General features: G+C 42.9%; 2 protein-coding genes across 7 annotated transcripts in view; one reads left to right on the top strand and one right to left on the bottom strand.

The window, feature by feature from the left end:
• Window positions 1–21,880, bottom strand: part of c7h7orf57 (chromosome 7 C7orf57 homolog) — a 57,151-nt gene extending 35,271 nt beyond the window's left edge. For 2 of the 5 annotated variants that reach the window (XM_048533718.2, XM_048533720.2), the window contains exons 1-2: window positions 21,721–21,878; window positions 2,223–2,288 (exon numbers count right to left, since the gene is read on the bottom strand). In XM_048533718.2, the coding sequence (XP_048389675.1) occupies window positions 2,223–2,253 (31 nt within the window). In that variant the 5' untranslated portion in view covers window positions 2,254–2,288; window positions 21,721–21,878. Of the gene's footprint in view, window positions 1–2,222; window positions 2,289–21,720 lie in introns of all 5 variants that reach the window. The other 3 variants (XM_048533719.2, XM_048533722.2, XM_048533721.2) reach the window with 3 other exon arrangements.
• LOC125454151 (activin receptor type-1-like) overlaps window positions 21,370–24,081 on the top strand; it is a 135,967-nt gene continuing 133,255 nt past the window's right edge. The window contains exons 1-2 of one of the 2 annotated variants that reach the window (XM_059647283.1): window positions 21,370–21,589; window positions 22,103–22,274. The gene's annotated coding sequence lies outside the window, so the exon portion shown is untranslated. Of the gene's footprint in view, window positions 21,590–21,722; window positions 22,275–24,081 lie in introns of those variants that run through there. The other variant, XM_059647284.1, reaches the window with a different exon arrangement.

The raw sequence follows: 24,081 nt of genomic DNA, 5'->3' as shown, positions 1-24,081 counted from the left end.
CTTTGGTCCGACCACGTTTGGAACACTGCGTACATCTCTGGTTGCCACATTACCAAAAGAATGTGCATGCTTTGGAAAGGGTGCACAGGAGGTTCACCAGGATGTTGCCTGGTATGGAGGGCGCTAGCAATGAAGTGAGGTTGATTAGATTAGGAATATTTATATGAGAAAGATGGAGGTTGAGGGGGGGACCTGATTGAGGTCTACAAAATCATGAGAGGTATAGACAGGAAGGATAGCAAGAAGCTTTTTCCCAGCGTGGGAGACTCAACTACTAGGGGTCACGATTTCAAGGTGAGAGGGGAAAAGTTTAAGGGAGATACATGTGGAAATTTCTTTACACAGAGGGTGGTGGGTGCCTGGAACGCATTGCCAGTGGAGGTGGTAGAGGCAGGCATGATAGCATCATTTAAGATGTATCTAGACAGATACATGAATGGGCAGGGAGCAGAGGGATTTCTTGGAAAATAGGTGACAGGTTTAGATAGAGGATCTGGATTGGTGCAGGCTAGGGGGGCCGAAGGGCCTGTTCCTGTGCTGTAATTTTCTTTGTTCTTTATTAGCGATCATCCATTCCGACCAATTTCGTGCCAGTTGAGGTTCACAACTTAATGAAGGAGTATAATTTGCTCTGGCCATTATTTGCAGCAGAATCATGTACAAGATTCTTGTGAACACATTTACAATTTGCTGCAAATGTTAAAATAGAAGATATCTTCATAATGCTTGACAATTGACGGGAAATTTAGAACTACTTCTTTTGACAATCATAATTTCCAGTGCTTCTCAATTTCATTTGATTGTCCTGAGCAGGCATTTGAGCCATTGACAGCCAAATTATGGGAATAATTTAATAGTTGAGAAATGGATGCTTCTGCCCATATAAACTGGTTGATTTTTAAAAAAACGAATTGTTCCTAAGACGTAGGTGGCACTTGCATGTATTGTCCATTGGCCTTAGGAAGGTGGTAGTGAGGCACCTTTTTGAGCTGTTGCAGTCCATGTGCTGTAGGTAAGCCCACAATGCGGGTAGGGAGTTCTGGGATTTTTTGACCCAGCAACTCCGAAGGAATAGTGATTTATTTCCAAGGCAAAAGGTGAGTGGCTTGGAGGGGAATTTTCAGATCTTGGTGTGCCTACGTATCTGCTGCCCTTGTCCTTTCAGGTCATAGACATCGCAGGTTTGGAAAGTACAATCAAACAAGCATTGCTGAGTTACCATAACGCATCTTGTGAATGGTATGCACTGCTGCCATTGGGCATCAGTGATGAAAGGAGTGAGTGTTGCAGGTGATGGATGGAGTGAGAATCAATTCACCTACTTACTACTGGAAGGGTTCAGCTTCTTGAGTGTTGTTGAATTTGGCCAGATCACAGGACTGTCTTCCCTTTGGAGAGATGATGATCGGTGGTCATTTAACGTGAGGGTCTCTACACCTCAAGTGAAGGGAGCAGTTGAGAGGGAGAGGCCTTCATGGAACAGTAATGCTGCTGGTGCAGGAATTGAACCCACACAGCTGGTATCATACTTTATCACAAATCAGCCATCTAAGCCAACCAACTCTAGGCCATATATTAGTATATATAAGTTGAGGATCCCACACCAATCCCACAGCATTCACTATATTTTGCCAATATGAAAAAGACCTATTTAAGCCTATTGTCTGTTTTCTGTTTGCCTGCCAATCTTCAAAAAGATTAAAACTGTAAATGTACAAAAACATAGTGGATAATATAACCAACAATGTTGCATAAAGGTACTCAAGAAATTTTTCTTTTGGATAATTTGCTAATTAAAAGAAAGCATAAAGATAAAACTTCCAGCCAATTCAATTTGTGATTTGTACTTTGTTTTAGAAATATCAAGAGGCTGAAAGATTCTACATGTAATATTTTTGCTATAACGACTTCACTTTTACTAAAAGCATTGTGCCATTTCTTCAACGCCACTGGAAATTTGCTTAACATTGAATTCTCTCTGTTAGTATTAATCCATCATCATATAATGAATATATAAACATAGCTTTATAGGCAAAATATGATAATTAGAACATACTTTGGTAATGATGGCATTAATAACAGTTTAAAAGAACTAAACAGTGAGATTTTTTTAAACGTGCTGTCACATATAACAAATTTGCTTGTTCCAGCAGCAATTTATTTCATCAAATTTTATTGGATTAAAATATGTACATGACGTAAGAAACATCAAAACTGCCTACCAGATTGGTTATGGATTTTATTGTCAGCCATTATTCCCCTTCAGTTGATGATTGGTTACAGTGGAACTATAAAATAAATGTAGTGTTTAAATGTACTTCAAGTGTTGTGCAAATTTTAAGTATAAATCCTTAAATGCATCCTCATTCACGTAAGACTGCTTATTCTTTGCATTCACAACTGTTCTTGTTTATTTTTGTTTTCTCTCTCTAACAAAGAGACACAAATGGGCTGAGTCTTCCACTTTTCTAAGTCCAAATTTTGTCATGTTATTTTGCAGGGTTCTCATTGAGCAAGATTTCTTGCCATTATCTTACCAAACTTATCTAATGAACTACATACCCTGATAAATAAACAGATAGAAATCTATTGTTACTTCGTATTTGTGAAAATTCAGTAAAATGTATATAAGTCGCCATAAAAAAAGTGCCATTTAATTGCATAAATTATAAATTTAGAAAATGAAACAAAGTTGAAACAAATATCATTCCACGGTCTCTTGGTTTTGTCCAATTGCCAAGGACTGAGGCCTTCTCCAACTTTTCAGGACTGTCCAACTGCTAAGAACAGGGGGCTAAAAACCAAAACTGCCACACCTCAGCCACAAAAAGAACAAAAGATGAATTTGACACAAAAAGTGAAATTAATAAATAATAATAATGACAAGAATCAATAAAAAAAAGATGTGGCTGGTCAGCTGAAAGGGAGTGGATGGACCAGGAGCCTGAACATTACCTACCCTGCTGTCTCTGCCATCTTGCTCCTTGGCATCTGCTGCTACAGCATTCTTATCAGTTGATTCTAGCTCATCTTATCACGTGCCATTTTTGGAGCAAAGTGCCACAGCTGGAATATCCTGGAATTCACTTGCATTCCTGGTGCCATCTGCACCTGGACAAGCACCATCAGTCTGAAGCAGCAATGAGTTCATGAGGTTTGCCCAGGACATGGCAGACAAGGGAAATTTGGTGCTACACTTGGGGTAGGGACCTGGACAATTGCCCAGATAGGTCAGTGCAGAGATGGGATATCCTCTTCTCCCCACCTCCACTCCAGGACCAGCAAAAGATGTCACCATGCCAGACCGTGTCAGCCTACACCAACATTGTCACATGAGTCAGTGCAGTCTCAGTTGCCTGGAAGAATGCCTAACACTGTCAGAAGAAGGTTTGTGCCCTTCTCCACTCTGCCAGTGTATGTGTCACCATTTTCTTCCTGATACCTCAGATACAATCTATCTTTTCTACAGGATTCACCTCCCACGAAGGCCCATGCTCTACCACTTTAACAGCTTCCCTCACTCCTTCTAAAAGACCCTAACCTCTGTCAGTGCTAGCCCTCTATGTTGCCTACTTACTCACTTGGGACATCTCCAAACAGTAACAAAAATAACAGCTGTGTCATCACTTTCATCACCCTTAATACCCACCTCTCTCACATTCCAGGAGGACAATAATTACAACAGAAAGAGTCAACACTGCTGGTGAGTTACCTGACATTCAAATCCTTACAGCTTATGTGGACAACATCTTAACTCTTCAGAAATCACTGCTTGATTGGCTGTTTCTGAGTCCCTGGATGGGTATTGGAGGCTGCCCTTAACTACTGGTGGCACGTCCTGAGTCAGGACTGCATCTTTCATTTGACTAAGGACTGCTGGCAACCATGAAAAACTTCCAGTATATGTGTAGGTGAAAATCTGCATGGGTATTTCAGCAGTTTCTGTGAGTCAGTATCTCACTCCACGGCCAGTGTGTCTTGAAGATGTTAGCCTGCAGTCAGTTAGGTGTGCTGAAGCATCTGTTCATGATGGTGTTGATGCTGAGGCCAATTCATGTCTGGGGATCAGTCTGGGAGGTTTGGCAAAGCAGCGGGAATGACCACAAGAGTAGGGGAGTGGTTGCAGTTCTAGTCAGGGATGTGGATGGTTGAGGCAGGGACCATAATGTCTTGTTGTGGGGGGTTCAAAGAATGCCAGGAGGCTTCAACCAAAGGAGGATTAAGGCTCAGCAGAGGCACTGAGGCCTCAACTCTGAGGAGGTCCGGGGGAAAGCTCAGGAGTCTCAATGGTGACAATGACTGCTGATATGTTGGGGGGGTGGCGGTTGGTGGAGGATCACAGAGACAGTAGGATGTGGGGGCAGGAGTAACATTGGGGTTTGAATTCCAATGAGCAAGCTCAATCTCATCATCCTTTCAGTACCCTACGTAATGTACACTCCCACATGCACATGTCATTGTTGCTCAAAAGAAGTTGATCCTTAAAGCTGTATGGAATGCAGTTTCCACTGGGATACGTGATGACTGGGAGAAGGTTATGTGAGAAACATTGTGACATGACAGACAGGTATGAAGAGACAGGTTGGCAGCACAAAAGTATAAGAGAGACATCGCCATCTGCTGTCTTCACAAACCTCCTAAAAGCATCAAGATGACATCAATCATCCTTTCCATTCCTCTAGTCACCACACTCCAGAAAAGAAATTGCAGGTGTCAACAGCAACCTGAGAAGATGGAACAAGTTGTGCATCAGCCTGTGCAAGAGGGCCAATGTAGACAGAGTATTGGCTTGAAATCAAGTCAACAGGGATCAATGCAATGAAGCCTCATTATGCTGGGTTAATGTCTCCTATATATGCCAGCTGCTGGGCAAGCTCCAATGACCACAAAAACTAGGAGGAAATCCTATTCCAGATGCTTTGCAGGAAAGGCATAGTTAAATTGGTAAGTGTGCAAAGAAGATTTAGGAGCATGTTGCCAGTACTAGTAGGCCTTATTATAGAAAGGGGTTGCCCAGGATGGGACTCTATTCCTTGGAACGTAGGAGAATGAAGGGTGACCTTATTGAGGTGTATAAAATCATGAGGGGCACTGATAGGATGAATGCATAGTCTTTTTCCCAGGGATGGGAATTAAAAACTACAGAGCATAAGTTTAAGGTGAGAGGGGAAACATTTAAGAAGGACCTGAGGGGCAACATCTATAGCAGGGAATGATGCACATTTGAACTGGGCTGCCAGAGAAATTGTTTGAGTCAGGTACAATAGCAACATTTAACAAACATTTGGATAGGTACATGGATGGAAAGGGTTTAAAACGATATGGACCAAATGCAGGCAATTGGAGATCAGAGATAATGGGAACTGCAGATGCTGGAGAATCCAAGATAACAAAGTGTGGAGCTGGATGAACACAGCAGGCCAAGCAGCATCTCAGGAGCACAAAAGCTGACGTTTCGGGCCTAGACCCTTCATCAGAGAGGGGGATGGGGAGAGGGTTCTGAAATAAATAGGGAGAGAGGGGGAGGCCTCTTTGGTTCACAATAAACAACTGCACCTCCCAGTCGCGAACCATTTTAACTCCCCCTCCCATTCCTCAGACGACATGCCCATCATGGGCCTCCTGCAGTGCCACAATGATGCCACCCGAAGGTTGCAGGAACAGCAACACATATTCCGCTTGGGATCCCTGCTGCCCAATGGTATCAATGTAGACTTCACAAGCTTCAAAATCTCCCCCTCCCCCACTGCATCCCAAAACCAGCCCAGCTCGTCCCCTCCCCCCACTGCATTCCAAAGCCAGCCCAGCTCGTCCCCACTTCCCTAACCTGTTCTTCCTCTCACCTATCCCCTCCTCCTACCTCAAGCCGCACCTCCATTTCCCACCTACTAATCTCATCCCGCCTCCTTGACCTGTCCGTCCTCCCCGGACTGACCTATCCCCTCCTTACCTATACTCTCCTCTCCACCTATCTTCTCCTCTATCCATCTTCGGTCCGCCTCCCCCTCTCTCCCTATTTATTCCAGAACCCTCACCCCATCACCCTCTCTGATGAAGGGTCTAGGCCCGAAATGTCAGCTTTTGTGCTCCTGAGATGCTGCTTGGGCTGCTGTGTTCATCCAGCTCCACACTTTGTTATCTTGCAGGCAATTGGAGCTAGCTGAGTGGGTACCATGGTCAGCAGGGACCAGTTCGGGCTGAAGGGCCTGATTTTATGCTGTATTACTGTATGATTCTGTGTCTTCATCTTTTAGTGCAATCTGGTAAGGAGCTCTGGCATCCCTGCCTGATGTTTCCCTGCCTGTCTCTAGGCTAATCATTTATAGCTTTTCTCAAGTAATTTCAGAAAATGTACTTTTCAAGAAGCAATTAAGCAATCTTATCCTGAACAAAACATAAAGAAAATTATGAAAATTAAACCTCCAATATAGAATGAAATAGACAAAACTGTCGGCACATTGAACATTCTGACTTTTTATGCACTTAATCCATTTGAACATTGGACACTGGCCCCTTGTGTTGCAGGGAGCATGATTAGACCAAATAAATTGCAAACCAGAAACACAAACATATTTGGATTACTGTAAATAATAGGAACTGCAGATGCTGGAGAATCCGAGATAACAAGGTATGGAGCTGGATGAACACAGCAGGCCAAGCAGCATCTTAGGAGCAGGAAAGCTGACGTTTCGGGCCTAGATCCTTCATCAGAAAATCTTCGTCAGAAATTTTCTGATGATTGCAGTTATACAGGATATTGGTAAAGCTATCTTTGGAGTACTGTGTACAGTTCTGGTCTCCTGTTATGGGAATTATGTTATTAAACTGGGAAAAGTGCAGAACAGATTTACAAGAATGGCACTGAGGTTGGAGGGTTTGAGTTATAAATAGAGTCTGCTGCTTTCTTCAAGGTTACACTACCATTTCCTCTATTACTATGTCATAATTTCATATGAAACAGAGAACGTTTATAGTGCCAGGAGTTTCTGACAGCTGTCTGCCATCTTTACTGAGTTTCGGAGTAAGCCTTTTCAAGCAACAGTGAAGAATGACTAAGTAGATAATGGAGGCAGCAACCAGTAAACTTTGTGAAGTCAGGAGGGAAGAATCACAAAATGGGCTTACACAGTTAATGGTAGGGCCCTGGGGAGTGTTGTTGAACAGAGAGACCCAGCGGTTCAGGTACATAGTTCTTTAAAGTGGTGTCACAGGTAGACAGGATGTGGAAGAAGGCAGTTAACACATTTGTCTTCATTGGTCACAGCACTGAGTACAGGTGTTGGGATGTCAGGTTGCAGTTGTACAGGATATTGGTAAAGCCATCTTTGGAGTACTGTGCACAGTTCTGGTCTCCTGTTGTGGGAATTATGTTATTAAACTGGGAAAAGTGCAGAACAGATTTACAAGAATGGCACTGAGGTTGGAGGGTTTGAGTTATAAATAGAGTCTGCTGCTTTCTTCAAGGTTACACTACCATTTCCTCTATTACTATGTCATAATTTCATATGAAACAGAGAACGTTTATAGTGCCAGGAGTTTCTGACAGCTGTCTGCCATCTTTACTGAGTTTCGGAGTAAGCCTTTTCAAGCAACAGTGAAGAATGACTAAGTAGATAATGGAGGCAGCAACCAGTAAACTTTGTGAAGTCAGGAGGGAAGAATCACAAAATGGGCTTACACAGTTAATGGTAGGGCCCTGGGGAGTGTTGTTGAACAGAGAGACCCAGCGGTTCAGGTACATAGTTCTTTAAAGTGGTGTCACAGGTAGACAGGATGTGGAAGAAGGCAGTTAACACATTTGTCTTCATTGGTCACAGCACTGAGTACAGGTGTTGGGATGTCAGGTTGCAGTTGTACAGGATATTGGTAAAGCCATCTTTGGAGTACTGTGCACAGTTCTGGTCTCCTGTTGTGGGAATTATGTTATTAAACTGGGAAAAGTGCAAAACAGATTTACAAGAATGCCACTGAGGTTGGAGGGTTTGAGTTAAAAATAGAGTCTGCCGAGGCTGGGATGTTTTTCACTGGAGTGTAGGAGGTTGAGGGGTGACCTTATGGAGATTCATAAAATTATGAGGGGCAAGGATAGGGTGAATAGGCAAGATCTTTTCCTCAGGGTAAAATAATCCAAAACCAGAGGGCATAGGTTTAAGGTGAGGGGAGAAAGATTTAAGAGGGGCCTGCAGGGCAACTTTATCACACAGAGGGTGGTGTGCATATGGAATGAACTGCCAGAGAAAATGTTAGAGGCAGGTACAGTTACAACATTTAAAAGGCAGCTGGACAGATACATGAATGGGAAAGGTTTAGAGGGATATGGACCAAACACAGGCAAATGGGGCTAGTTTGGGAAAGAATAGAGGAAATGGTAGTGTAACCTTGAAGAAAGCAGCAGACTCTATTTATAACTCAAACCCTCCAGCCTCAGTGGCATTCTTGTCAAAATGGATGAGTTGGACTGAACGGGCCGTTTCTGCACTAAATGACTCTAAGATGACTCTCTGATGTTTGGACTAAACAGCAATTATACAACTGTCATGATTGCTTTAATCATTAAGTCCATCTTGGTCAGGTTGATTACCCAGGCTGCCTTCATATATATCTTTAAAACTCTGTAGAAATAATTGCTAATATGAAATCTGGGAGTACATGGCCTCTTTAGAGGAAAATGTTGAATCCTATTAAAAGACTGAAACAAAAAAAGTCTGAAAACAAGTGAAGGCAAATTTTCTGGACAAAAGAGATTCTCCAAGTATAATAGCATTATCTTGATAGCAAAATTCTTCTTGGATATCACAGTTACATCAGATAGAATTTTCCTCTCCAGATGTGGAAAAGAGGATGAGAGGAAGGATAAATGAATGGGTGGGTTGGTACTAGGGAGATAACTTCTCATCATCTCAGGAATTAAGTTCTGAGCAGAAAGTCCTGTGGTTAAAATTCACAACGTGGTGCTGATTGATGCTTTTAAGCAGTGAATTAGCAAGCATTTAAGAACCTCATTCCATGCCTGACCTGATTAGCTGTGGTTGGTGGTGACAAACCTTCCTGATTGCTAAAATAAATTGCTAAGTTGGGGCCTCAGTTTGCCCCAATCTGGAAGTGATCATAGGCATGGACAGGAACCAAGCAATTTGGTCGCTGAATGTCACTTCAGCTCTTGCCTCCAAGCCCCCTCTCTGTCCCATCTTCACCCTCTGGTGCCCTCATTTACCTTTCCACTGCTTCTGGGCTTGAGTGCTGCTGTGTAGAAAACAACCTAGATCTCCAAAATAGTGCTGATCTTCACAGTGGCTGTCAGCCTCTGATTGGCATTGCTGTCCTAGGAAGTGATTGATTGGTGAACCCAAGAGGTGACTACTTAAGTGCTTGATTGGCTCTTGATCCATTGTTTTTTCCCATTGGTGGTCAAGGTGAGAGGTGTCTCACTCTTCAAGAAACTCACCTTTCCACTTTGAGAACAGGAGACCCTGGCCATCATGTTCAACAAATGTTCACTGGCAAAGATTTTCAAATGTTATAAATCCAAAGCTGTACAAAATGGACTACTCATCATTTTTATTCTAAGCTCCTTAGATAACTAAGACTTTAGTGGAGAGAAATTACAATTGGCAGATTTCATGTATTGTACTTTTACTGCATTCTTGAGTGTGCCACTTTCACACACACACTTCAACCTACTTAAATAGGAGAGGGTTCGGAAAATATTTACCAGGATGTTGCTGAGATTGGAGAGTTTGAGACAGAAAAATAAGCTGGAAAGAGAGACTTTTTTTTTCACTGAGCATAGGAGGTTGAGGGGTGATCTTATTGAGGTTTATAAAGTCAAAAAGGTGCAGATAAAGTGAATGACAAGGGTGGGGGAGTGCAAAGCTAAGGGACATATTTTAAAGGTAAGCGGAAAAAGAGTTAAAAAGGACCCGAGGGGTAACTTTTTTACACAGGGAGTGGTTTGTGTGGAATGAACTGCCAGACAGTTATAACATTGAAAAGACATTTGTATAAGTTCATGAATGGGAATATTGTAGGGATATGGGCCAAGTACAGGCAGGTGGGATGAGTTTAGTTTGATTGTCATGGACTGATTGGACGAAGGGGGTCTGTTTCTATGCTGTGTGACTCTCTGAGTTAAATTTCTGTGTAAAATAAATGCAGGAATGTTGTATGAAGACATTGTTATCATGTGCACGTGAACTTTATTGATGAGAATTGTTATCCCTAGGGTTCAAGAACTATGTTTAATCACTTTCCTGGAACGAAATAAATCATGAATATCTAAACATAAAACCATATATGTATTTTAAACTGTTGCTTAACCATAAGCCTAAATGTGGGCCTCAAATTACATTTGATTGGCGTATTTCATTCTGCTGCCAAGTTACATTTTGAAGAGGTTAACGCCACCTACTGGGTGAAATTCTTTACAGTAATATTACTAACAAGACGGAGTACTGAACCAACCAAAAAGTCAAGTACTGAATATTTTGAGTACTACAGAGCACCAACTCTCCAAGGGTCTATTTCAATGCTAGATAATTTCTTATTGCCTGACTGCTGTTTCTGAAAATGTTAGAAAAAGTGATAGGATCAAGCTTGTGGTCAAAGCTTTTACTTTGGATGCACTGACTGATAAGGCATCACTTCAAAAGAATGGAAGCAGATTTCCCAGGTGCCACATTTGAGGTACAGACAGCTACATTGTATCAAATATTTGTTTGCTATTTCTATGAAATATGGCAACGGATTCTACTGTGGCTTCTGCTGAATGTCTACAAAATGGTTTTCAGTGCATGTAGGTAAGTCCAATGTATATTCAGAATCCTTCTTTTTAAATCAGAGACCAGACCAACATTTGATAGGTCATCTGATATTGACCAAGGCACTGGAAATGATATTGACATACAGTCCTGTTGATCCTGCAAAGTCATCCTCCGGAACATCTGGGAGCTTGTTCTAAACTTGAAAGAGCTATCCCTCAAACCAGTCAAACAAAACCCTGACAAAATCATACTCATGGAATCATATCTTAAAGGCATTGTCCCAGACAACACTATCATCATCTTTGGGTATGTCCAATACCATTGCCAGGATGGAAGCCCCCAGAAGTGATGGGACAGTGGCACAGAGTTGGAAGGGAGTTGCCCTGAGAGTCCTCAATAACTCTGGACCCCATTTAACAGATTTAGGCCAAATACAGGCATGGAAACCTATTTGTTACCATCTCACTCATCCTACATGGCTGATGAATCCGTACTCCTCCACTCGGAGGATGCACTGTCAGGAGCAAGGGCACAGAATGTATTCTGGGCCAGGAATTTCAATGTTCACCACTAAGAGTGACAGCAGCGCTACTGATCAAGCTGTTCCAGTCCTAAAGGACACAGCCGCCAGACTGGGTCTGCAGCAGATGGTGAGGAAACCAACAAGAGGGGAGAAACATACTTGACCTCATTCTTACCAATATACTTGCTGCAGGTGCATCTGTGAGACAAAGTCCTGGCTACACCGAGAATACCTTACATCATGTTGTGGCCCCATCACCGTGCTAAATAGGACAGGCTTTAAACAGATCTAGCAGCTCAATACTTGTCGTCTCTGAGGCTCTATGGGCAATCAGCAATATCATATTCCAATGCATGGCTCAGCAAATCCTCCATTCTACCGCTACCAACAAGTCAAGGGATCAACTCTAACTCAATGAAGAGGGCAGGAGGACATGCCACGAGCAGCATCAGGAATAACTAAAAACAAATGAGGTGTCAATTTGGTGAAGTTGCAACACAGCGTTAGCAGAAAGTGAGAGACACAGCAAAGTGATCTGGCAACCAGTAGATTAATCCAAGCTCTACAGTCCTGCCACATCCAGTTGAGAGTGGCAGTAAACAATTAAACAACTCACTGAAAAAGGAAACTCCACAAATATCCCAGTCCTCAATGACAAGGTATCTCAGCACACCAGTAAAAAAGACAAGTCTGAAGCATTTGCGACTATCTTCAGCCAGAAATACCAAGTGAATAACCTCTGCCAGCTTCCTGCTGAGGTTCTCAGGAACACAGATGCCGACCTTCAGTCAATTTGATTAATCCATGTGATTTCAGTAAACAGCTTAAAGCACTGGATGTGACAATGGCTATGAGCCCTGACATCATTCTGGCAATGCAACTAAAGTCTTGAGAACTCGAAAGCTAATTTCATCCTTCTTAACCAAGTTGTTGAAATACTGTTACAATACTATCATCTGCCCAACTACGTGAAAAATTACCCAGGTATGTTCAATGCACAAATAGCAGGGCAAATCAGAGTTGACAATTACCGTCCCATTAGTTTATTCTTAATTATCAGCAAAGTGTTCAAAGGTGTCATTGACAGTGCTATCAAATAGCACTTACTCAACAAAAACCTGCTCACTGATGCTCAGTTGGGTTGCATTAGGATGACTCAGCTGTTGACCTCCTTACAGCCTTGCTCCAAGCAAGGGGAAAAGAGGTGAATTCAAGACGGGAGGAGAAGGGTGAGTGCTCTTGATCTCAAGACAGCAGGTGACCAAGTGTGCAATCAAGTAGCCCCAGCAAAATTGGAGTTGATGGCAATCAGCAAGAAAACTTGTCACTGCCTTAAGTTATAATTAGCACAAAGGAAGATGGTTACAGCTTTTGGAAATCAATCATCACAGCCATAGAACATCACTGCAGCAGTTCTCTAGAATACGTATTTTCTAATTAACCTGTTCAGACCTTTGGAGCAGGTAATGTCCTGGCCTAACCATCTTCAGCTGCTTCATCAATGACCTTCCCTCCATCATAAGGTCAGAAGTGGGGACATTCTCTGATGATTGCACAATGTTCAGAAACATTTGTGACTCCTCAGATTCTGAACAAACATTTGAAAACACAAACATGAAAACAAGATTTTTGGTCAATCTTCCTATTGACATGAAAAGTACTTCATGTTCTCTATTAATCGCTGAAAATGTAATTTTTGTTTCAAACCTTTCTGTTATTTTGTTCCCAACTCATCTAGATTAGATTAGATTTAGATTTATTGTCATATGTGTACAAAAATGCAGTGAAGTGCTTTTTGTGCGCAAAACTGAAAGTGTCACCACGCTCCTGCGCTATCTTAAAATATTTAATATAATACAAGATTTTACTGTTATAGAGTTTAATCGTTCCCTGTTCTTCATGTTACCCTTTGCTATTCCTGCATTTGCTACTTGACATTGCATGGTGGCTCCATAGCAGGCTCTGGGGTCTCAGTAATGGGCCCACCTCCAATGTTGCTACCACTCCCACAACTGCTGTTTCTGAGCTGGAGCCATGGGCCTGTTCTCATACTCATTGCACCCCTCCAATGCTCTTTCAGATGCTGCCACTGGTGATTGGTTGCTGGGGTCCTGGCTCCGGTCTCTCTGACTGCTGATTACTGAAGCCTCTGCGACACAGTGCCAGAACCGGCCACGGACGTGAGGTTGTGCAGGGCCTGGCTGTAACCGACTCCCTGTGTAAAAACAACCGCGTGAAGACCCATTTGCTCTGCTGCTGACACCACCACTGATTGGTGGGAGGAGCTGACTCTGTTTGTTGCCCCTGTCGCACATGTCATACAGGCTGGGTCCACTCTCACCCTGCCAAAGGCACTGTAAAAGGCTTTTAAAGAGAAAAACGAGAAAAGAAAATGACCAAAAGCAAAGAATAAAAGTAAATAGAAAAAACAGAAACAAGAAAAGCAGATGGAAGTAGACTAGTCCTGGGCGTGGATCCTGAATGCAGCAGAACATCCTGGAGTATGGGACAAGGTATACTCGCAACCATCTAGCCCTTTGCCTAAGATATCATTCTTTATGTCTGAATGAAGGCAGGCTGCCTGGCTCTGGTGGCTGGACTTTCCACGTAGAGTCAGGAGCTCAAACTGTTTCTTGGCCATGTTCCGTGGGAACAGGGGATTAGGGAGGAGCCACAGTTTGTGATTTAGTCCATGGTGTGATGTTAATTTGCCAGAACATGGTGTTGACAGCCAATCAGCAGAGGCAGGCACAGGATAAACCCCTCAAGTGAGCACCAGATTTTATAGACATGAGGCAGCCATTGTTGTGTGATGGAGCGGCGCCGGCATAGAATAGAATCCAAGGCAGGGCTGCGTCATAGTTTACAGATGCAGCTCTTGAAATTATGTTGGAAGCAATTCACGAGAGGCAATAGGTCTTGTTCCTGGAGAGTGGCAAGAGATGACCAACCAGACAAAGTAGGCTTGATTGAAGTTGACAGAAACTGACAGTAATTGTCGTGTCGTCCAGAAGTCCAGGGTACATTAGTGAAACCTGTGGTCAGGTGCCAAGTCTGCAGCCAACAGTGGATACTGCAGCCTGAGTCAAGCAGCCTGAGTGTTCAAGTGTACTCCTGACCATAAGAGGATATTTTTCCAGGATAGTTACTAATTCTTTAACCACACTGACAGTTCTCATGCTGATTGGGAACCTGGCAATACTGTTACATACAACGTTCACTTAGAACAGCTGCTGGCATCAGTGAGGCCACCATTGCCTTATCTCTCTCTTTTGTCCTTGGAGAGTTCATGTTACATTCAAAAACTGAATTTCTCCAGCATTTTCTATCGGTCTGCCAGCATCTATGGAGAGATATCAGAACTAATGTTGCAAGTCCAGTGTGGCGGGGGTGGGGGAGGGGGTCTTCTTCAGAAGAGTCTGGATTACTCTGGATCTCTGGGTTACCAGTCCAGTGATACTAATGCAATATCAACATCTCCCACAGTAATGGTAATCTAAGACAATGTCAAAGGAAGGTGGTTAGTTTCTTTCTGTGAATGCTATTTGGCACTTATTAGCACAAGCCTGAATGTTGTCCAGGTCTTGCTAGATATGATCACAGATTTCTTCAGTGTCTGAGCAGAAATGATTGGTGTTGAACACATTAAATTCCTACATTTGTGTTAATTCTCAGAAAATCTGTTTTAGCCATGTTAAACACCAAAAATGAATGTTGGTCAGAATGCCAAGAAAAGCTCTGCTCTCTTCTGGGCTCTTTTACATCCTGCTGATCAAGAAATGGGTCTCAGTTTAACATTTCATCGGAAAGACTCCATCTCCGATAGTTGAGATAACAAGGTGTAGAGCTGAATGAACACAGCAGGCCAAGCAGCATCAGAGGAGCAGGAAAGCTAATGTTTCGGTTCTTCTTTTTCTGTGGAAGGGTCTACTCCCAAAATGTCAGCTTTCCTGCTCTTGTGATACTGCTTGGTCTGCTGAGTTCATCCAGCTCTACATCTTGTTATGCCAGATTCTCCAGCATCAGCAGTTCCTACTATCTCTCACCTCCGGTAGTTGAATCTATAGAACTCATGGTCACATATAGCTGTGGAGATCAAGACATTGATTGCATTTAATTCAGAGATTGATAAATTCTTGATTAGTAAGGGGATCAAAGGTTATGGGGAGACTTGATGAGCTAGTTCTGCTCCTCTATCTTTTGGCCTTTATGGTCTAGTGCCAATCTCCCTCGGTACTGTGCTAGGGTGCTGGCCATGATTTTTGCATTTAAGCTCCAGAGAGGGACTTCAACCTGGAGCTTTGTGACTCAGAGGTAAGCGATGCTAACAACTACCTTGAATAATACTAGCTGACTTACAAATGCAAAATTATAACAATATTTAAAAATACCTTATTTTCCTTCTGAATCCAGCCATTCTTTCCTCCTTTTAATTATTTCTGGACCTGATTTTACATTATTTTCACTAATTCTCACCATTCTAATTTATACTTTCAGTCCTTAATTCTGATAATTTCATAATCCTTTAATTGATCAAAGAGATTCAAAATTGCTTGCACTGTTCACTAAGACTCTAGATGTCTAATTTCCTTCATTGTGATGTTGTCAGCTCACGCTCTAAGGTACTTGCCATGTAAAGATCTTAAAAGCCAAGCATCGGAGGACAAGTCTATGTAATGTCAGATTCCATTTTATTCACTCCTATAGCAAATTATGGCCTCTTCTCTCTTCTTACTGTCTCATGCATATTTTCTTATTACTCCGATAGGTACTGTTGTATTAAGGTTCACAATTTCACTATCTAATAAAAGAGTCATTTACTTTATTCATTCACAAGATGTGGGTATTGCTAAGCCAGCATTTATTGCCCATCCCTAATTACCCTGTAGAAGATGGTGGCGAGACTACTTCTTGAAATGTTACAGTCGTTGGGATGTGCAAACACCCACAATGCTGTTAGGATGGGAGTGCCAGTTTTTTGATGCAGAAACAGTGCAGAAATGGAGATAGAGTTCTGAGTCTGGTTGATAAGTACCTTGGAGGAAGTCTTGGAATTAGTGGTGTAATCATGCATCTGATCCCCTTGTCTTTCTAGGTAGTATGGTGCATCAGTTTGGAAATTGCTGCTGGAGGAGTCCTGGTGAGATTGCCCAGTACAGCTTGTCGATGTTTCACACTATTGGCACTGTGTATCACTGGTGAAGGGAGTGAATCTTAAGAGTGGTGGATAGGGCATGAATCATATTGGCTGCTTTGCCCCAGGTGATTTCAAGCTTTTTGAATAGTTTTGCAGCTGCACTCAACCAAGCAAGTATGAAGTATTCCATCGTGGAGATAGGACATGAGTTACTTACCTGCTGCCAGACCTGCTTTTGTCGCCATAGTAGTTGAATGGCTGGTCCAGTTCAGTTTCTGGTCAATCTTTGAATGTTGTAATCTTTAGAATGTTGATACTGGTGAATTCAATGATGATAAATTCACTGAATGTCAAAAGGAGACGTTTAGATTCTCTCTTGCTGGAAATGGTCATTTGTGTGGCATAAACGTTACTCACAGCTGATCAAGCTTGGATGTTGTCCAAGTCTTACTGCATTTGGGCATGGACTGTTGGAGTATCAAAGGTGTTGGGAACAGTGTTAAACATTATGCACTCATCATTGAATGTCCCCAGTTATGATCTTAGGTTGGAGGGAAGGTCATTTATGCACCACTGAAAATGGTTGGGCTGATGTCATTGTCCTGGGCTATCCTGATGATTGACCTTGAACAACCACAACCATATTCCTATGAGTTAGGGTGTGACTGCAACTACAAGAGATTCCTAATGACTTCAGTTTTGCTAGGGCTATGATACCTTGACACCATACTTGGTCAAATGTGGCTTTGATATCAAGGGCAGACAACATCACCTCTGGAGTTCAGCTCTTTTATCCATCTTTGAATCAAAGCTGTAATGAGGTCAGGAGCAAAGTGGCTCTGGCAAAACCCAAACTGATCATCAATGAATATGTATCATAGATAATGGGAACTGCAGATGCTGGAGAATTCCAAGATAATAAAATGTGAGGCTGGATGAACACAGCAGGCCAAGCAGCATCTCAGGAGCACAAAAGCTGACGTTTTGGGCCTAGACCCTTCATCAGAGACCCTCCGATGAAGGGTCTAGGCCCGAAACGTCAGCTTTTGTGCTCCTGAGATGCTGCTTGGCCTGCTGTGTTCATCCAGCCTCACATTTTATTATCAATGAATATGTTATTCTTTTTCAAGTACCACTTGGTAATACTGTCGATAGTCCCTTCTATCACTATGCTGAACAGTGAGAGGAGACAAAACGGGCAGTATTTGGCTGGGTTGGGTTTGTCCTGCTAATTCTGGATAGGACAAACACTGACTAATTTTCCACATTGCCAGATAGGTGCAAAAATTAATCCTCCTCCAAATGTTCACATTGAGCCATACAGTCAGTACAGTCTTTATCATATGATTATTTTGCTGCTAAGATTATCTAAGTAAATTATCAGAGTATTGCAACTGACCTTGTGTCCCTGGCTGGTTAAGGGAAAAATGAAATATCAGCCTTAGTCCTTTCCCTGATGACAAAGTGTGGAGCTGGATGAACACAGCTGTGTTCATCCAGCTCCACACTTTGTTATCTCGGATTCTCCAGTATCTGCAGTTCCCATTATCTCTTAGTCCTTTCCCTGTTTGTCTTTGTTAGAAAGAGTGAAAATAGTGCATGTCAAAATCAAGCTTAGTATAGAACCTAATTTGACTTAATAACCCGCATTTCCCACGACACATCCCTCACACCCCGCCCCCGCCACAACCGCCCCAAGAGGATCCTCCTCGTTCTCACACACCACCCTACCAACCTCCGGATACAACGCATTATCCTCCGACACTTCCGCCATTTACAATCCGACCCCACCACCCAAGACATTTTTCCATCCCCTCCCCTGTCTGCTTTCCGGAGAGACCACTCTCTCCGTGACTCCCTTGTTCGCTCCACACTGCCCTCCAACCCCACCACACCCGGCACCTTCCCCTGCAACCGCAGGAAATGCTACACTTGTCCCCACACCTCCTCCCTCACCCCCATCCCAGGCCCCAAGATGACATTCCACATTAAGCAGAGGTTCACCTGCACATCTGCCAATGTGGTATACTGCATCCACTGTACCCGGTGCGGCTTCCTCTACATTGGGGAAACCAAGCGGAGGCTTGGGGACCGCTTTGCAGAACACCTCCGCTCAGTTCGCAACAAACAACTGCACCTCCCAGTCGCAAACCATTTCCACTCCCCCTCCCATTCTCTTGATGACATGTCCATCATGGGCCTCCTGCACTGCCACAATGATGCCACCCGAAGGTTGCAGGAACAGCAACTCATATTCCGCCTGGGAACCCTGCAGCCATATGGTATCAATGTGGACTTCACCAGTTTCAAAATCTCCCCTTCCCCTACTGCATCCCTAAACCAGCCCAGTGCATCCCCTCCCCCCACTGCACCACACAACCAGCCCAGCTCTTCCCCCCCACCCACTGCATCCCAAAACCAGTCCAACCTGTCTCTGCCTCCCTAACCGGTTCTTCCTCTCACCCATCCCTTCCTCCCACCCCAAGCCGCACCCCCAGCTACCTACTAACCTCATCCCACCTCCTTGACCTGTCCGTCTTCCCTGGACTGACCTATCCCCTCCCTACCTCCCCACCTACACCCTCTCCACCTATCTTCTTTACTCTCCATCTTCGGTCCGCCTCCCCCTCTCTCCCTATTTATTCCAGTTCCCTCCCCCCATCCCCCTCTCTGATGAAGGGTCTAGGCCCGAAACGTCAGCTTTTGTGCTCCTGAGATGCTGCTTGGCCTGCTGTGTTCATCCAGCCTCACATTTTATTATCTTGGAATCTCCAGCATCTGCAGTTCCCATTATCTCTTGACTTAATAACCAGTCTGTAGTCACATTCTGGGCTGGCAGAGTAGAACTGTTGCCTCATTAAGACTCACCACAATTAACTGTGAAGAGAGATAATCCAAATAAGCAGAAAGCAGCTGCAAAAGACTCAGGTGACACAATAGTAGTGTTAGCTACTACTGGGGTAGAAGGCCCTAGATCAAGTGCCTCCTGCCCCACACAAGAGTCACAATGCAGCTTAACAGGTTGATTTTTTAAACTGAGCTGAGTTCTTCAGGATCTGGAGCTCAGTAGTCACATCCCTAACTCTGGGCCATCAGATTCAAGTTCAAGTTCCACCCCTCCCTGACGTGTGTTGCAACATGTCTGGACAGGTTGATCAAAAAATAAGAAATAAAGCTGCAAACTGTGTTCGTGCTATAGTGCCGCTAATACTGAGAACCGGAGTTCCTGCACACTAGACTTGAATTCTAAAAAACATGTTACAAACAAGTGTTTTACATGAGTAAAAGTGCTGTTTCAATGGCAATTTGACTTCATGGCAACATTGCTAAATCTTGTTTTATATCAGAGAAGAAAAAATAGTGTCATTCCATTCCAACTGTATCCTCATGTGTCAGCACAACTGGTTGGTCAGCAGAACCAACCAGTTTGAGGGACTGAAGCAACATATGGGCCAGACTGTATAAGGTCAATAGGTATTCCCAACAAAACGATATTAAGTTTATAATCTATAATTGTACAACAACTGTAACATGTTGCAGTGTTCCGAGGTGCTTGGAGACAACATAAAACAAAATATCAAGAATAAAGGGTATAATTCTGAAACGGACGGAGGAACGGGGCGGCCTGAGTGTCTAAGTACATTACTCATTGAAGACAGCAAGTCAGTTTGAGAGAGTGCTTGATAAAGAATATGTCCTCCTGGGCTTTCTAAACAGGGCATAGGGTATAAAAGCAAGGTTGTGTTAAATCTGTATAAAACACTAGATTGGCCTTAACAAGGTTCAGTTTGGGGCATTGGTTTAGGACTTCAGAGAAGGCACAGAAAAGATTCACGAGTGGTTCCGTAAAAGAAGTTCTGATTACTCAAAAAGAATTGAGAAATTGGGAAAATACTTGCCTTGCTCCTTCAGAGGGCCAAAGCATGTACCATAGGCCAAAAATCCTCCTTCTAGAATTTGATGATCTGGAGAATGTTATGGAATTTACTCCACCAGTCTCATATTCGAAACTCCCAACAACACTCAAAGTTTGATTGTATGCATTACCCATTATGTGCCATGTTTTCTGGGTCAACATCTTGAGCAATTCCTGTAATGTGTTTAAGGTAGTTATCCAGACAATATGTTTGAGGCACCAACTGGAGCATCAGCTATTTTATGTCTAGTATTGTGCAATGATAAAGGACTATTTAATAATTAAGAGTTTAACAATCCTGTTGTAAAATAATCTTTTGGAAATAGTTATCATAATATGATAGAATGTTCCATTAGGTTTGAAAAACATGTGGTTCAACCTGAAACTATTGCCTTAGATATAGGCAAGCACTAAGTAAGAGAACGAAGTTGGTTGTGGTGGAATGGAAAAATACATTCTAAAGTTTGGCAGTAGATAGGCAATGGCTAATATCTGAAGAAATAATACTTGGCTTTCAAATGATGGACATGCCTTCAAGGTAAAATTGTCTAACAGGAAAAGCTAGAGAGCTGTGACAGACAAATGAAGTTAGCCTTAGATACGCATTAGGCTTATAAAAGCTCCACCTCATCCCTCGAAAAAGTGGTATGCCTGAGGATTTTAGAATTGTGCAAAGGAAGACAAACACCTGACAAAGAAATAATTGAATATGAATGTAAAATAGCAAGAAACATAAAAACTGATTGTAAAAGCTTCTCTAGGGAATTAAAAAGGAAAAGATTCACAAAGGCAAATGTGGATCCATTCCAGGCAAAGATCGGGGAATTTATAACAGGAATTTTGTTTTAAAAATGCAGAAAAGTTAAACTAATTAATGTCACCTGAAAAGAGTTTAACTGGTAATTATTGCATGACAGATGGTGGGAGCTTGTTAGGTGTAAATTGCAAAGCCTAAGGAGGATATAACAAGGGGAGCCAGCCTCACAGCTCAGCCTAATCTGGTGAGCCCACAGTGATCATACACACAAAATTGCAGAAGTCCATGGGCAACAATTTAAAGCAAGATTATTGTCCCTCCCTCGCCCAAGAGGTACCGCGTGCGAATCAGTTGTTCGCGATCTCCACCTCCATTTCGTGGTATCATCTGCCCACAGAATTTACTTAGGGTATTTCTGGTACTGTGTCGTTCAATGTGTGCCACTTAACGACCACTGACGTGAGAAATCGCAAGGTTGGACTACCTATTGAATTAGGTAAGCAACGATATTCCTTCTCGTAACCGCCTGTCATTATTTCCCCAGATTCGTGCCCATGGCTGGCCCCGTTCTCCGCGGGAAAGCAAAGGCCCCTGCAGCCAGTGCACTGCAGATATATCAGCCATTACCTGCAGTCGCCAAGATCGGCTGATCTGTACCTGGAGCTGAGGGCGGGTGGTCGTCGCCTAAATTCGCCACTGCACCAAATGTTTTCCGTGCAACTGCCGGAATGTGACCATAGCAACGTCAAGCCGTGACCGTAGCAACCAGAATGTTACAATGTCGCTGCTTAGTCACATGATCCCTCCTAACCTCCCCTCTGCTTCTCTGTACTCAAACTGAATGTGTCCAGTCTTCTCCAACTTTTCGGTTATCACTATCTGCGGCATCTTGTTTCTTTGGAAATATTGTTATTTGCTCCGACCGCTAGGGAATGAGTACCACATTACAGCATTTAGTAAAACAAACGTTAATATCATTAACTGTGCCATTCATTTATTATTGTGTTAGATGCGGTTCGTTTGGTCGCCCCATCGCCTCCCAACCGCAAGGTTGCGGGACCTAGGACCCACTCTCGGGGTTGAGCACAAGCGGCTGACACGCAACTGCAGTGCCGAAGGAATTGTGGTCTTCAGTATGAGATCATAACCCGTGAAATGTTCTTTCTACCTTGACGTGCTAAGTAACTTTTAACATTTTAAACATTTTTAAAGAACCCATGGTAACATTTGAAAGAAGGGCGGGGGGATGGTATTCTCTGTCCTGTTTATCCCTCCATTATCTCACTGATGTTTATGGGAGTTTGCTGGGCACATATTGACTACATTGCGACAATAACTACATGCTTGGCTGTAATTGGTTTGAAGAAAAATCAGACACCTTAAAGAAAAGCACTGAAAATTGTAAGTTTTTAAATTATTTTCGAAGAAGTCACAGCAAATTGTCCCGAATCTATGATTGCAGGGTTTTGTAGTCAGCAAGCAAGAAAGGGGATTTTTTTTCCCAGTTTGTTCAGGCTTGCAGAAGCAGGGGTAAAGGAACCATGCTAGCTGACGACAAACGGCTGTGAGAAAATGGGCTTGCCGTAATCTGGTGTCTGATTCAGATCGACATCCTCAGCAGTGGATCTGTGATGTCTAAGGGTTGGACAAGGGTACCTCTTCAGCAAATCACGTTGAAGAATTCACTTTGAGTCTAAACTATGCAATGCAAATTAGAAAATATGAAAATGACTGAAATGGTTGATAGGGAAACAGGTGGAATTTAAAAAAGCGAGTTAGTACAAGTTTTAAGAAATTGAAAATTGCTAACACTAATTTTGTTCTGAAGGAATGTGATACTATGTTTGAAAAATAATGTTTTCATTGCTAGAAAGGCTGTTAATCGGTTAGTGATCACTTATTCTCATATGGCTAAACATTTCAACCGCCTTGGTGTGGAATTAGCGAGGGGTTGCAATTTGGTAAAACAAACCTGGGCAGGGCTTACACAAATAATTACAGGGCCCCTGGGTAATGCTGTCAAACGGAGATCTAAGGGTGCAGGTACGTAGTTTCTTGAAAGTAGTGTCATGGGTAAGGTGATATAGAAGGCAGTTGGCATCCTTGCTGCCATCAGTCAGAGCACTGAGTACAGGAATTTGGACATCATATTACACGTGTACAAGACATTAGTGATACCACATTTGGAGTACCATGTACAACTCTGGTTGCCCTGCTATAAGAACAATGTTATTAAACTGGAAAGGGTGCAAAAACAATTTACAAGGATATTACCGAGACTGGAGGGCTTGAGTCAAAAGGAGAGGTTGAATAAGCTGGGACTTTTTCCCCTGGCATCTAGGAGGCTAAAGGATGTTGTTGTTTATAAAATCACGAGAGGCATAGATATGGTTAATAGCCAAGGTCTTTTTTCCACAGTAGGGGAGTCCAAAACTAGAGAGCATAGGTTTAAAGTGAGAGGAAATTTTAAAAGGAATTTGAGGGGCAACCTTTTAACACAAAGTTTGGTGCGTATATGGAATGAGCTGTCAGAGGAAGTGGCAGAGGCAAGTACATTCACATTTAAAAGATGTTTGATCAGGTACATGGATAAGAAAGATTCAGCGGGATATGGGCCAAATGCAGGCTAATGAGACTAGTTCAGTTCAGGAAAACTGGTCCATAAAGCCATTCAGCCCATTGAGCCCACTCTGCCATTTATTCATGGCTGATGGGCATTTCAACTCCACTTACCCGCACTCTCCCCATAGTCCTTAATTATAAGACATAGGAGTGGAAGTAAGGCCAGCATGGATGAACTGAGCTGAGCCGAAGAGTCTGTTTAACGCTGCATGACTCTAAGGACAATGTATTTTTTGATGGCATATCTGGATTTTTGGTCAGAATTTTTCTGAAGTGGCAAAAATGATGACATGCAAAATAATTCAACTGGGCGAGAGCCCAAAGTGAAAAGTGTTGATGTTGAGAAAAAAATCTGTTCCGCTTATG

This window comes from Stegostoma tigrinum, chromosome 7 (assembly GCF_030684315.1).
Source record: "Stegostoma tigrinum isolate sSteTig4 chromosome 7, sSteTig4.hap1, whole genome shotgun sequence".
Classification (NCBI taxonomy): Eukaryota; Metazoa; Chordata; class Chondrichthyes; order Orectolobiformes; family Stegostomatidae; genus Stegostoma; species Stegostoma tigrinum.
The sequence above is the reverse complement of the archived record's forward strand: the minus strand, read 5'-3'. Positions and strand labels throughout refer to the sequence as shown.